Genomic DNA, 15,839 nt, shown 5'->3' on the forward strand with positions numbered 1-15,839 from the left:
TTAATGCTAATTTTCACGAATTTTATATGCAGTCTGTCAACATTATCATCATCATGCAGTGGCGATATCTGCGTTGAGCTTTTGCGGCGATCTTCCAATCACACTGTAAAAACCTATGACTGATAAAATTTCAAAGATTGTTTTTATGTGTCCCACACATGAATTTTTGCAATGTGATCAACAAATGATATCTATGTGTCGGACACATACTTAATATGTGTACACATAAAAGCCATATGTAGCCACACACCATTCATTTGACTCATAAATTTCATGTGTGCTTCTGGGTGGATTCTGTTCATGTGTGGTCACATGAAAATCATGTGGAATTTGACATGGAAATTTTTCAATAAAAATGTGTGGAATTATATTAGTGTATGTGTGTGACACATAAACGAAATATGATTAATTTTCTCAGTGTAGGGTGACAAAACATCTTTTTTTTTTAATTTTATGAAATTTTACATAGCATTGGATAAAAAAAACTCAGTTTGTTTATATTTGTCAGTTTCATCCTTTTGAAATGTTGGTACTGAATGTATAAACATTGCGTAACCATACACCGAAAATAGTTTTCATGTAGCTTCCATTGGAAACGCGCATGATTTTCATCCATAATCAAAATTAATGGAATTCATCTGAATTTCACATAGCATTTATGTGATCAAATTAAATGTATATGATTTTTCTTATGAATTTTATCGGCCTCATAATATTTATGTGATTTTGTGGTGGGATTTGCAGGAAAGCTATGTGAAATTCACGTGGATTTCATCCATTAGAAATTTTTTGAGTGTAAAATGATTTGGTTTTAATTAGAGAGGCTCTAGTTTTAATCAATCTTAGTAAAAAATTAACTATTTCATTCGAACAGTAAAATGGCATTTACTACCACTCAAACTTTGAAATAAAACATTATTTCGAGATTCTTCTTCTAGAATCACGAGAAAAGTAGCCAACATTTGTGCGTTTCATAAAAAAAAATTAAATTAGTTGGTCCAGTTTTGTGAAATCGCTGGTAGAAATTCACGCCAAAACTGCTTGACAAAGTGGTCAATTATTTTTGAGTGTTTTCGGGACACCATGGAAACAATCATTGAATTTTTCTCAGTGCGGTTGAAAGTTTCCCATGCATTTTCTTCAGTGACAAAACCCCTCGTTTGACGACTTTAATGCACCAATTGACAGCTGTCGCAACCATTGCCAATGCAGCCAACCGAATTTAACTTCCGACTCCCGATGGTGGCCGCTGCTCGCTCTCCCGCCATCGAAACGCACAGCACAGCACACAAGCACGCGACGCGGGTTTCTCTCCCGAAAAGTCGCATTTTCCTTCGCTGTGTGCGTGGTCCGGAGAGAGAATCGCTTGCCCAGCAACTTGGCGCTCGCTCACGGTCGCGGTTTTTCAGTCCGCTATTCGCATTTCGACCGACTGCTCGTGTGTTCAGGAAGATTCCGCTGTAAGTGAACGGGGAACGACCGTGGATTTTCACACAGGAAAAATTGTGGCTCATTTTCTACACTGATTTCTCCGGCAAGTAAGGACGGTTTTCAGCTGTTTCTGGTGTTTTCCGTGAGAGTTGGCAGTGAGGATGCGGAATTTGGTTAAATTTGAATGCGCTGGATGCTGTTTTCGGTGTAAAAGTGGATTTTCTGTGCGCTTGGAAAAGCAGTGTGGTGTGGAGGATTTTTTTTTTCTCATGGCCTGTCCGATTTCAGTGTGTGAATCAGCTCGGTGTGAAGCGTGTGAGTGAGAAGGACGGAAGGAGAGTGCGGGAAGGGGGTTGAAATTTGAACAACCGGCGAAAATGGAGGAGTAACGGAAAGTGTTCAAAGGAAACTCGCGCGCCTTTCACAGTCAGCAAGTTTAAAGCATTTTTTTTAGGTTTGGAAGGAAAATTTCATATTTACCTCATCGTTTACCAATTTCGGTTTTTGAATTGATTGCCAGGAGGACGCTTGGTTGACAGTTTGATCGGAGCGGGTGGTAAATGTACATCGGCGGCAGAGGAAGAAGGGAGGGATGTGCATCACTATTGATTTTCCGTTTGTCATCAAAGGTCGCGGTCAGATCAGTCGAGGAATGTTCCAGTATGTAGAAGACGAGGTCATCTACAAGTCATAAGTTGTGGCGCCGTTGACGAGCACGAGGGTGGAAAACGCAGCAGCAAAACGATTTTGGCAGCTGTGACTGAAGTTTCGAGCCAACGAAGCGTCGGGAGGAGAGGGATGAAAAGTTCGCTTTGGGTGACGTCAAGAAGAGCAGCTTGTGAACTGCGATGCGAGCGAGAGCGTTTTGAAGGAAATTTCTCGGCTTGTGTGTTTGCGTTTCGTCTTCTGTCAGTTTGATTCGGGCGATAACGTCAGTTTAGTGAATGTAATTTATAACCGTACAGCCGGAGGAAAACTTTGCATTTGAAAATCCCCTCAGTCCTGTTTCTATCTAACCATCGAATTTTCCTTCGTTTTAGATAGAGAGCACCCAAGGCCACAAGAAGGACCTACTCGAGGCGACAGTTGCATCTCGATCGAACGGTTTAGCTTCTCATTTCCCAGCAACCACACGGACAGATAGACACAATGGCCGAGGCTGATATGCCAACTTTTAAGTGCGTCCTAGTCGGCGACGGTGGTACCGGAAAGACAACCTTCGTCAAACGGCACATGACCGGCGAGTTTGAGAAGAAGTACGTCGCGACGCTCGGCGTTGAGGTGCATCCGTTGGTGTTCCACACGAACCGAGGCGCCATTCGGTTCAACGTCTGGGACACAGCCGGTCAGGAAAAGTTTGGCGGACTGCGAGATGGGTACTATATCCAGGGACAGTGCGCCATCATCATGTTCGATGTGACGTCCCGCGTTACGTACAAGAACGTCCCCAACTGGCACAGAGACTTGGTGCGAGTGTGCGAAAATATTCCGATCGTGCTTTGCGGAAACAAGGTCGACATCAAGGACCGCAAGGTGAAAGCCAAGGCAATCGTATTCCACCGGAAGAAGAACCTCCAGGTGAGTCACGCTGTAGATGTGATCTTCTCGTAGGATATGCGTACCCTTGACTTGGTTATGACATTCGATTCATAATCGAGGGGCTAATGTACGCTAGAGCATGTCGCTAACGACAATGACGATCTTGCAGTTTCTTAGATTTTACCCTTGACCGTTGGGTTCAGTTGTGGCAATGTGAGATCGCACAGTGCCGAAAATTATACCGAAATTGTTTTTGATATAGGTTGCAACCTTGTTTCTCGGATATCATGATGGAGTCTGCTTGTTTTCTGACAAATCTAGTTGAACAATTCATCGACTTTCTCATTTGATAACCACGGCTATGCAGATAGATTTCGCGATATTTTCGCCACATAGTTTTGATAAATGAGGTTCTTGTCTAGCGTTAAAAACATCAAGCACGACAGTGAATGTTGTTGCCGCTAAGCTATTAACGAAAGAGAAATTCGATGGGGATTAACCTGAACACACAAATTTGCTAATAGATTGTAGAATACGCCCTTTGTTTACCCAATCGAGGGCAACAAGCTACATCCACTCCATTCAACGCCATGAGAAACACATGAATGCCAAATCCATCCAAAATCCAGCATCAGTGTGGATAGAATCGTATTGAAATGTTCGTGTCTAGATATGTACCTATAAGCGTACCCTTGACTTGGTTATGACATTTGATTCATAATCGAGGGGCTAATGTACGCCAGAGTATATCGCTTACGATAATGACGATCTTGCAGTTTCCCAGACTTTACCCGTGACCATTGGGTTCAGTTGTTGCAAAGTGAGATCGCACAGTTCCTTCCGTTGATAATATCCAATACGAACATTTTCCACTCGATCCGCTTGCACTGGGCTGGAATTCGAATACCATCATCACAGCATCAGAATCAGCAGGGTTCCAAAAGGCGACTTGTGTGGACTATCAAAGGATTACCTCTAGGACGTAAGGATTATTTTTAAGGTGATACTATCCAGAAGCCCGAGCTCTGGTGGCACTTTGCATTTTCAGCGGTCAATTTATCTGCTATCGGAAAACACAATAACAAAACTGCTTCCTCATGTCTCAAATATCACGATCGTATCACCTTAAGAACAGCTGGAAGACCTCCGAGACAACGTTTGAAAGTCTTTACGTTACTTCACCCAAACTTGTTTTTACGTGATCTATTTTTCTTTTTCTATGTTCAAATAATTCCAAGCATCAAGGAAGTTGCCAAAAAATCAATAAAATCGAAGAATATATGGTAGGGTTAACTACCCCATTTCCGGTCTATTAAGCACAACACGCACTTGCTTAATCTAGCGCAGTTTAGCACCAAACGGAATGTTATTATTAATGAGGGCTTCCAAATTTATTTACCTTTTCGTACGTACCGTAAGATTTGAAAAGGAGAAACCAATCGTTGAGAAATTGTCAAAAGTCTAACACTGCTTCTTGACGCCAAACTCGGCCTACGGATTCTAAACTCGCCCTAACGCATTGAAACGCCAATGAATTCACTTCGGCCTATCGGATGAAGATAAAAATTGATTCGATCGGAGCGCTTCTTTTGTTTTTGGGAATAATGGGCGCAAACCTTCATACCACGCGTTCTCATTGACTTCGTTCGGTAGCTTATTAAACATCGTACCAAACGCATAATTGACTTGTTAACTCTGAAATCATGGATTTATTTGAAGTTTTCTGCACGATAGACCCAAAATGGGCGATTAGGCCGAAGTAGTTCTCTACCCTACCTATCAAAATTTTCTAACTTTATTAGGGCAAAACTGTTTTTGTAAACCATAGCTTCAACCGCTGATTTCTCACAGATGATTGAAGCTCACTCTCGCGAATAAACTATTCCAACTGATAGGGGGAACGTTATCAGCACGCACTGTTTAGTGGTCGTCGGTTGTGTCTTCCTCTTTTGGGTACAGGGTTTGGTAGATGGGTACAGTAAAACATTTTAAATTGAGGGTCACTGCTGGATTGACCAGTCCCAAGCTGAAAGCCTCTTTAATAAAGAAAACTTCTTAACTCCGATCAAATTTGAGTTCCGCTTGCTCAAATTAGGAAAAAGCGCCGTTCACTCATAGAATGAGTCAACTTTCTTTCGATGTTCCTCAAATATCTGCATGATTATGACTAAAATCGAAAAACAAATCAATCACTCTACAAGTAGTTCATAGTTCGATCACAGACAAACAGACATAACTCTAACAAAATTCTTCTAAAAATATACACCCCTATTCTGCATTTCGTTTCGAACGAAAGTCTCATACAAAAAAATATTTTTTTGTATGAGAATTTCGTTCGAAACGAAATACAGAATAGGGGGGATAGTCAAGCGTATTTTGCATGCACACTAGCACCATCTATCATCAACATACCCAAGCATTGCTGTGCAAACGGAGCATCCTTCGTTCATGCATTTTTCACCAGTTCCTTTTCCCTCGTTCTGTCAACACGTCAGCTGTGTTGAAGAAAAACAAAACAGATGCAAGTTAGTGATGTCGGTTCTACTAAAGAGCCTGAATTTATAAAGAGATGACATCTTATCATTTGACAGGTCTTCTGCTCGATTGGAATGACTTTTCCTATGACTTTGACGGACAATCGATTGTTCCAATTTTGACATGTCGCCTCTTTATAAATTTAGGCTCTTTAGGTTCTACCAAGTTTTACGTAGATCTACACACTTAATTTTTTCTACCGAGCTCGGCTGTGCAAATCTCGGCAAAAAAAGTTTTGCTAAGATCTCAGCAAAAGTGACATTTGATTGCTGAGTCTCGGATAATGCTTAGCTGAATCTCAGCAAACAAATGAAATGTTTGCTGAGATCTCAGTAAAACTTTTGTTGTCGAGATTTGCACAGCCGAGCTCGGTAGAAAAAAACTAAGTGTGTATACTGCCGATACTCGCATAATTGTCTTTTATGGGCAGTATAGAATAGATTAAATTTTGGAGAATTATGGATCCGTAGTAGATGTTCATAGAAACGCAGTATTTCTTTAGAGATTTTGTTTGTTTGTTTAGTGTGATTTTTCTTTTGTTGGAATTTTTTTTAAACGTGGCAATGAATCACTAATGCGTGCCCTTTCTACCACCGCTCATCACTTCAATGTGTACACAGCAAACAAATATAATATGTATCAATCAATGCTACTCATAATGATGTATTGTAACTGGTAATGTATTGTTCAGACTACAGTGTTATCCAGTGGCGTCGCGTAACCTCACTTTTTACCTGTGCACCAACTTTCAAAAACAGATATAAGGCCGTTCGCAATGCTGAGTTTCAAAATTGTTTTAAACGACTTGACAATTCTATAATTTGAAACTGTCAAAAATAAAACTGCAACACGATCAGCGCAACGCACAGTTCTAAAAGATGTTTGTAATCATCAAGTTCCATAAACTTTACTGTTCTCTATGAAGTTCATAGAGTTTTTTTGTGAAGCTCTTCGAATCATCTTTAAATACATACAGAAATTTGAAACAGAGTTCCATTCGTGTTTCAAACTCGCTCAGAAATAAAACAGAATAGTCGAGCAGTTGCAAATCTGGTGCAAAATAGTGCTCGAATAATGAAACTGCAACTCAGCATTGCGAGAGGTGCGTTTCTGTTCTAGTTTCAAATTGAAACAGTCCTTATAAAATACAACAGCATTGCGAACGGCCTAATGCCATATTCATACTCGAATCGAATGAAAGACACACTTAATCTTCTAGTTAACTCGATATCTATCCATTGAAGGCAATATTTTGATAATTGTTTGTGTTTTGAGAGTTGGTGCACAGGTAGATTGAGGTTAAGGCGACGCCATTGGTTATAACATGTTACAAGGATGTTATAATAATTATCAACAAGTTAAACGTTATCAAAATAGCCTTGTAATAATTACACAACAAGTGGAATGACCAATGTGCAGCTCTTTGAATGTATTATTCATCAACTCTATATTCGTCCGATTAGTAAGTCCCTGGGTGGTGCCAAAAGATGAGCGCAATAGAATCATCAAGTTGCCATAAGGCACGGAATGAGACTATTGCATGGCTGGGTAGTCAAAGTCTTCCATTCGTTAGTCATTTCAGGTGGATTAGAACAGGTTTAGGTTTAGGGTGGGCGTTGGCCAGATTTGGATTTTTCAGATGTAATCCTGGATAGGACCCTGTCATTGAACGTCGCGTGAAAGTGGAACTTAATGAAGGCCTAAGTACCTTTTCGTAGTTTTTAGTTTTCAAATTTGAAAGATCGTCGGTTACAGTGGCCTGCTTACTGAGCAGAAAAACGCGGTCCCAGGTCCTTACATATCAAAGAGATTTATGGTAAAATCGCTTGTGTATCGTGTATTTTGCGAAACTCGTTGTTGTCGTTGGTTCCGGGTTTGAATGGATACAAAAATTTGAGCAACGGTATTATGTGATATGAGGGGCTCGGTGGCCTTAGAGCAACCGTTTTTGCTTACTGAGCAGAACATCATGAGTCTAATCTCAGGCCCATCCACATTCAAGATTCGTCAATCGTTTTATTTGTTAATATGACTACATGGTAATAACAGCAACTCGGTGATTAAAAAGGTGCTCGTCTGCCTAGTGGCAAACGTTTTTGCTTACTGAGCAGAAGACAGTGGGTTTAGTCCCAAGCTCCTTCGCGTTATATGATCGTTAGGACATCAATTCAGCTTATCGTTTACCAAAACGAACCCTGCTGCAAACCCAACCCTCTTATCCAACATCCCAGTGATTCCTCGTGGAAGTGCAGAGGTGTTCTCGGCTTCCATCAAAGCGAGTGTCATGTCAACACAATCCTTCCCCTTCCTTTGTTGACCTGTGTTCGGGCGCGGCCGGCGCTGGTATTGCCTAATTTAAGATCACCAGTTTTTACACATTGAGGATGATTGCTAGTCCCAAGCATTATCTATTGGTTCTCTGTGTAATTACAGCTGATCTGGCAATAACAGAGTAGCAACCGTGGGCGGTCAATCAAGCTCAAGCTCTATATTCGTCCGATTAGTAAGTGATATGTGTCTCCAGTGGGATGCCTTGGCCCTCTTATCATTTTCAAGAGCTGACATCTACTAAGTTGACCCGAAAAAGAACTAGCATCACTGACAAGCTCAAAATAAGGTGGCTTGCTTAACGCCAGTGGTGCCACCAAAACAAATGCGAGCACATTCCGTACTAAAACCTTATTTGCGAAGTATGTGATTGTGAGTGTTATGTCTGTTTGTCTGTGGCTCGATTATAATGTAATTCGCAATTCTTCACATTCGAGCGAATTTTCGAGGAAAATTTTCTCAGTTCTGCGGATTTGAGTAAACGGAACTCCAGGTCCACCAGGAAAACCGGGTAAAAGTCGGGCGTTTGATTAACTCACCAGGAAAAAATGATTTCAATAGTTTCTGAATTCCACATTAGTGATATTCAAAACCAATACAGCTGTCCCCCGAAGAACGCGTTACCCACTGAGGTTCTACTCACCGCCTTTTCTCAGCGGGGTTTCAACCAGTCGGTCTGATTTTTTGCAACTGAGTGTAGTGCCAATTGAGAACTAGTCACTCGCAGAAAATCAGAGCGCTTGGTTGAAAACCCACCGAGACAAAGCGGTGGGTAGAACTTAGTGGGTAACGTGTTCTTCGGGGGAAAGCTGTAATTTCGTTCAAAAAAAAAATAGCAAATAAAAATTTACCTTTAGTAAACAATGCGTATTTATCTAATTTTTCATGATTTTTTTTTCGAATCGTTGATCGCTAAATCGAGTGAAAATTGACAGGTGAATATTCTATGGCACCTTAAAGTATATTTACAGGGAGCTAGATAAACCACTTTATTTATTAACGACTCACTTACTGTTTCGTTCTACTGTTGTCAGTTCCGAGTGTATTAGCAGGTATCTGCTTGGTAGCATCAACGTGTGTTCAACTATCTTTTAGCACCCAATAGTAGTTCAAAGTAAGTGAAAGTCGCATTACTTTCTGATTTTAAAGTAGACCAAAGTGATTTTTTTCGCTAGGCGGGGTGATTTTTGATAGAGCTGGAATTAGGGCGTAAGCAATTTCTAGAAAGTCAAGTCTCGCCAACGCAAATTAACATTACCATCGGATAGGGGAAGAGTTCCCCTACCTGGTTGTCATGTTGGTTTGCGTGAGCCTGCCTTGCGGATTCCTAGAAACATCAGGAGAAGTAATTGTTTACAAAAGCTGTTACGCCCTAACCAGCTCTATCTAGAATTGTTTTCGTTCAGGCCAGAAAAGGATAAATCTGGATAGAGCTGGAATTAGAACGTAAAAGCTTGTGTAAACAATGACTTCTCTCGATGATTTCTCGAAAGTCGTGGCTCAGCCAAATCGACATCACCATCGAGTAGGGGAAGACTTTCCCTACCCGATGGACATGCTGGATTGTGTGGGCGTGCCTTGAATTCCTAGAAAGCATCGAGAGAAGTCATTGTTCACAAAAGCTGTTACGTCCTAATTCCAGCTCTATCCAGAAATATTAATATTTTTCGAAATCTACACTACCCGCCATAAGTATGAAATCGCTTGAAAAAAAGTATTGCAACACTCATATTGAATATTGCATGACCCAAAGAGAATGTGAATATGTGGGGTGTGATGCTAAGCTTTTAAAGGTAATGCAATATTCAGTATGAGTGCTGCAATGGTTTTTCAAGCAATTCCATACTTATGACGGTTAGTGTATATCTAGATAGAGCTGGAATTAGGGCGTAACAGCCTTTGTAAATAATGACTTCTCTCGTTGATTTCTAGAAATTAAAGGCACACCTACACAAACCAACATATCCATCGGGTAGGAGAAGTCTTCCTCTACTTGATGGTGATGTTGATTTGCCAAAGAGGACAATGACTTTCGAGAAATCATCGAGAGAAGCCATTGTTTACAAAAGCTGTTATGCCCTAATTCCAGCTCTATCTAGATATGATATTCTATTGGAAATGCCGCGCAACATTATTATTTTTTACTGGGCTGAGCGTGGGAAATCGGGAGATTATGTTTGGCGCAGTTGTTCTCTTTTGGTGCAAAATCTAAATATTTAAAACTTGAAAATTGGGTTGCAAGAATTATATTTAAGGAATCTTTTCATAATTTGTAGGGTAGAGCGCTACTTCGTCGTAATCGCCCATTTCCGTTCTATCGATCAGAAAAGATCAATAATATCAATGATTTCACCGTGCACAAATCAATAATAGGTTTGTTCCGATGCGTTAGTTCATTAGCTACAACATAAATCCTGTTAGAGCGCATTGTATGAATATTTACGCTCATTGTTCTCAAAACAAAAGAAGCGTTCCTAGCGAATCACCTTTTTCTACGTTTATCCGTAGGACGAAGAAAATCTAATGGCGTTTCAATGCGTTAGGACGGAATTGAAACTCGTAGAACGAATTTAGAATCAAGAAGCAGTATTAGATTTTGAACAATATCTCAACAATTTGTGATTCTTTATCAAATCCAACGGTACGTATGGAAAGGTGGATAAATTTAGAAGCCATCTTTGACATAAAAATTTTTGGTTTAAATTCGTTCAGAAAAGAGAGGTAAAGCACGGGTTGTCCTTAGTAAGACGGAAATTAGATCAAAACCCCTACATCAATCTATTAATATATTTGTACAGATCATCAACATTGAATGAGGTTCAATAAACTGCAGTAGTTTGAAAAGCTTATACTAGCGTTGATTTAAAATGTTATGATGTTAAATTCTGTTGGGATTTAATTTAGGCAAAAAAAAATCCAATAAAATTGATAGAATCATTGACAAATTCGTATACCTTGGGTACAAACATGATTTATAAAATCAGGAAAACCGGGAAAAACCTGAAATTTAAAAATGAAAATTCAGTTGCCATCCTGAAATTAAAAGAACATGGGTGGAATTCAACTGCCGTGTATTTAAAATTATCTTGTTTCTCTTTGCAATATTCTGTCGTGAATGTTTGAAGACCTAACTATTTATAAACTATTCATTAAATTGCCATACCAACTTCATAAAAATTTTACCCTGTCCTTTTTTCTCCCCAGTACTACGACATCTCCGCCAAGTCCAACTACAACTTCGAGAAGCCCTTCCTGTGGCTGGCCCGCAAGCTGGTCGGTGACCCGAACCTGGAGTTCGTCGCCATGCCTGCCCTGCTCCCGCCAGAGGTCAAGATGGACAAGGACTGGCAGCAACAGATCGAAAAGGATTTGCAAGAAGCGCAAGCCACCGCCCTGCCCGACGAGGATGAGGACCTGTAAGGGATATCTGTGCACGAGTGTTCTGTCCGTGTCCCCCCCCTTCCCAGATCCCCCGCCCTCCCTCAATCCCACACGCGGCCAGACAGGAGTGGCAAACAAAAACAAACGATAAAATAGTAGCCCTCTTTAAGATTTAAGGAAAATTAAAACAAACAGCCGGTTATTAATGTAAAATGATACGAGGAGTAATATTAATAATTATTGATGATGAGCAGTTGAGCTGAACAATTTGTGGGAATTCTAATTTACTACGTTAGGAAGGAGCGATCGTGTGCGTCTTAACATTTCTTTATAGATAACCAGAAAGCAGTGTTTGAAAACATGAGGAAGCGCGGCCCCCGCACAGAGCGGAGGCCGACTGTGAGAGATTTAGGCTTAAGTAAGTTCACATTCACACCATAAGCAGAAGCGATGTAATGAAAACAAAAAAAACTCACGTGCAAACGGCACACAACCCACAAGTGGAAATTCTAACAAACTATAGTTTCTTCCTCCCATCCTGTTACTGTACCTTTTTGCGTTATTGTATATTTTTTACTTTAGAGCAGCTACTGCACTCTTGCTCTTTGTTCTACTTCTTATGCATACACTCAATTGCAGTTCTTTTGTTCCGGGCAGGCCATTATTAAATTTGAAGTAGAAGTTAGATTTTGTTGGTACTAAATTGCAAGTAAGATTATTATTGCATAAAAAAAAGTAAAACATGGCAATGTGTGAAACAAGATGGTTAATTAATGTAAATTAATTTAAACAAATATATTCTCATCAGGAAATTGTCAAGCGAGAGTTTTGTTTTCATTTTACCTACCAGGAAGAAGTTACGGTTCCAAGTTTTCGTTTGACTTAAGCTGTATATTTTCGTTAAAACTGAATCTTCCCGGTTGTTTTTTCCTAAGTCGTCTTTTGTTTTTTTTTCTTAGCAAACCCACATTTCGAGAGTGCTGATAAAACAAATGAATCCTATGTATTACAAAAAAGCGCAGTGAGCTAAGACACACTACCCCTCTGATAGGTGAAACGATAGTAATCGAGTGTACACGGTATGAATGAGTTTGAATAAAAAAAAAATCAATTTCTTTTAAACCTACGACGGACAGCAATAGTTTCTGTGCCTCGGATTATGTACGTGAAAGAAATTGTCCCTGTCTCTAGCATTAAAATTACTGGACTAGACTAATGTGGAGGTACCATATTTGACGCAGGTCCAGGCAAGTAGTTCACAGCATAGCTCCCAATAATCAACCACTAGTGTTTTATTAACACTCAACCTTTACATTCGCACGAAAAACTGTGGATAGTCTTTTTTTTTGTCAAAATTCGTCTGCCTTAACAAGGAAGCTAAGAAGTTGGTTGGTCAGTTTTTAACCGGTTTTCGTGTTAAAAATCAATTTTCAATAGTAGAATCATCTTAACGTAAGCTTCACCAATGTTCTGGTACGATTCTATAACATTCCCCAGAATACACCATTCCCACAAAAGCATTCCCCAGAATAGATGATGAAATTAGTAATTTATCACTTTTTTTGGTTATTCGATATTTCAGTTTTATATTACAGAACAGCTTAAGCTTGGAAAAGTTTCACTGCAAGACGCCAATTATGCAATCCAATTCAACCAGTCGGAAACTGTTAAACCTTATCGAAGATCGACCTGAGTTGAAGAATTTCTCGTGGTGCATGAAACGATGAACTACCGATTACAAATTTATAACATTATTCCACACGTTATTATCCCGAATGGGCATTACCCCGAATCTCTTCTTTATCAGATATTTAACGAATTAATTATGTTCTCTTCTATATATTAAAAGAAGGGAATATTCCCTTCTTTATCGTATATCCAAAGAATTAATTATTTCCTTTTCTTATGAACATTTCAAATGGTCCTATCTGCTTTGAGAGATTCTCTTCATCGATAATCACTGCTAAGCAAACAGATTTCGCGCAAATTTTACCACATAGTTTCATGAAGGAGGTTCTGATCTAGCATTCAAAACGTCAAATACATAAGGGAAAGGTTTTGCAGCTGAATTATTAACGAAAGAGAAAGTCGATGAAGAGAATCGATCAATGCAGATAGGACCTTTTGAAATGTTTATCTAGTCTTATATTTTCAAAGAAAGGAAAACCCCTTGATCCATTATGAATTTTTTATATACGCGAAATAAGATTCCAGGAGTGACTATAATAAACAAAAATAGTCAATCTAATACATGGCATACTTTTCTGGGGAATGTTATAGAATCTCTGGTACTATTAATGCAATCTTGTTATGCTTTAACAAGATATGATGTTTGCGTTAAATTAGGCTCATCATAGTTGTTCCTAATTATTTTCAGTTCATATAATATAGCATCCAAAAGGATAAAAAATCAACATAGACCCCAATTATGTAAGTCGACTCGAGCGTCGAGTAACTCGACACTCGACGCCGTCGAGTGTAGCAAAAATAGGCATTATGGAAGTTGATTGAATCAGATTGAATTGGCCATAAAACGCTAGCGTCATGTCATTTTTGACAGATAACGATCAATATTTTTAATGATTAATAATATTCAAGTTTGTTTTTGTTGTTCCGTTGAAGATTTTTTTGTAACAATATTGAAGTTCGTTTAATTTTTGTTATTAACGAAGTTGAGGTTTCATGGTGGATTTCAAGTATTTTAATGGCATTTAGCTTGTGGTTCAACTGTTATCGTAAGTGGTCGGATCTTTGGTCCTAGTAGTGATTCTTTATCCTGTATTGAAACCACGATTAAAATAAGTCTCGGTAGTCTTCCAGTTAGTCGCAATCTGCTTACCAGAGAACGATGTGGACAAGTGTTGATTTTTTCTACGAAGACGAGGATAACCAAGAGGAGCTGGTTAATATTTCTATAATGCGTAGAAATATTCGCGATACTTCAAATCCAATGTCGTTATCAGACAATGAGTAAGTAAATACTAGTGTAGCAGATTTGATCATTGAGCATTTCTAGCCCAAATTGAAAATCGGTTGGATATGATGATTTCCGATTTGCATGAATGTTTGCGCATGTGTTCTTTACCACCCAATGCTGCATTTTTCATTGAGATCTTTTTACCCTTCTTTCAAAGAAGGTTAAGGTACACCTGGGCAAGTGAGAATAGGTAGTAATTAAGGATTGTTACCGCAATTTCTCGCTTGGCCTAGTTCAGGGAATGTGAAGGTATAGCCCATACCTTCAATTGCCCTGAACTAGGTCAGGCGGGAATCTGCAGTAACAATCCTTAATAACTACTTATTCTCACTTGCCCCGGTGTACCTTAACCCTTTCCTTCCCACACGGTTTTTGATAGTTTTGACATACGTTATGCGTTCCTAAGAAAAGTGCTGGAAATAAAATTTTGTATATAACCTTAAAATATCAAATCCATAAAAAAAAGTTTTTGGTTAAAATCAATAGTATTTTAATTGTTTTTCAATAGTTGACCAGTTGGATTCCAAAAACCATGTATGGTCGAATATAATGGCCACACGAATAGGGTTAGATAAGTATTGCCTATTTAATGGCACGCTGGTAAACATGAGGAAGTCAAAAAATTTGTGGATCACCTGTGCTACCATGGGAAGTGAAGGGTTAACCTTCTTTGGAAGAAGGGTAAAAAGATCTCAATGAAAAATGCAGCATTGGGTGATAACGAACATCTGCGCAACGTTTTACTGTAAATCAGATTTTTTTTCGTTTTGGTGTGGAAATGCTACATTTCAATTGAACAACCTTTTTTTCCTTTCAGTTGCGTGAAATTTTACAGGTTGAATTTGTATCTGGTAGATTTAACCAAACACAGTTTCAAGTTGACGTATAGGAATACGGCTTTTTCACCAGTTTTGAAAATATGTGCATCGCTTAGATTTCTGGCGACTGGAAGCTATCGACAATGTGTCGGTAACGACATGCATCTTGGTTTAAGTCAACCAACGGTGTCAAATATCTTGGCAGAATTTCTGGAGGTGATGAAACGCAAGATCTGCCCACTATGGATAAAAACCGAAATGATGGAGCAAGAGAAACGGAAAGCTAAAAGAACCTTTTATCTAAAAAGTGGCATCCCCGGTATCACACAAGTAATAGATGGTACGCATATTAAAATTATTGCACCTAGCAAGAATACACGCCATGTATATTACAAAAGGAAGGGTTTCTACAGCTTGAATGCTTTGATTGTAAGTTCTATTGATGTGCCAGGAAGAACATTTCATAATCCTTTACAATGTTTGAAAATTGTTTTCAGGCTTGTGATCATAATTCTATGATACGGTTCATAGAAGCCAGATATCCAGGATCTTATCATGACGCCTTCATCTGGAACATTTCCGCATTAAGGCAAAAAATGTACGAGGCATATGAAGGCGGCGAGCGACATACTTGGCTTCTCGGTAAGACTCTTTTTTTAGCATTAGTAATTCAGTAAATAACATTCTTGTTCACATTCAAAAAATAGTATTGCTTACATCGCACCAAACTCGTCTGTTTTTCTGAATTTGCAAAGTGCTGAAACGGTAATAAAACTGCGCTTCTGCAACCAATCGTCTTGATTCAGGGCAGTTATTCCTCACGGAGCTAG

At 39.2% G+C, this 15,839-nt stretch overlaps 1 protein-coding gene across 1 annotated transcript; it reads left to right on the forward strand.

Moving 5' to 3' along the window:
• Nucleotides 1-1,369: 1,369 nt before the first annotated feature.
• On the forward strand, nucleotides 1,370-11,254 carry LOC135713678 (GTP-binding nuclear protein Ran). Its single transcript, XM_065236843.1, has 3 exons — nucleotides 1,370-1,460; nucleotides 2,472-3,009; nucleotides 11,038-11,254. Exons 2-3 carry the CDS (start codon nucleotides 2,581-2,583, stop codon nucleotides 11,251-11,253), a joined length of 645 nt encoding a protein of 214 aa, XP_065092915.1. The 5' UTR covers nucleotides 1,370-1,460; nucleotides 2,472-2,580; the 3' UTR covers nucleotide 11,254.
• The last annotated feature ends 4,585 nt before the right edge of the window (nucleotides 11,255-15,839 follow it).

The sequence above is a fragment of the Ochlerotatus camptorhynchus genome, unplaced genomic scaffold (genome assembly GCF_037179485.1).
Source record: "Ochlerotatus camptorhynchus isolate MF236.1 unplaced genomic scaffold, CSIRO-AGI_Acam_v1.1 ptg000577l, whole genome shotgun sequence".
Taxonomy (NCBI): Eukaryota; Metazoa; Arthropoda; class Insecta; order Diptera; family Culicidae; genus Ochlerotatus; species Ochlerotatus camptorhynchus.

What these genes read in the sequence shown, in the direction of transcription:
- LOC135713678 (XM_065236843.1), top strand. Translation starts at nt 2,581, where the DNA reads ATGGCCGAGGCTGATATGCCAACTTTTAAGTGCGTCCTAGTCGGCGAC. An exon ending in ACCGGAAGAAGAACCTCCAG is followed by an intron (nt 3,010 to 11,037) that starts GTGAGTCACGCT and finishes TTTTCTCCCCAG; the next exon opens with TACTACGACATCTCCGCCAA.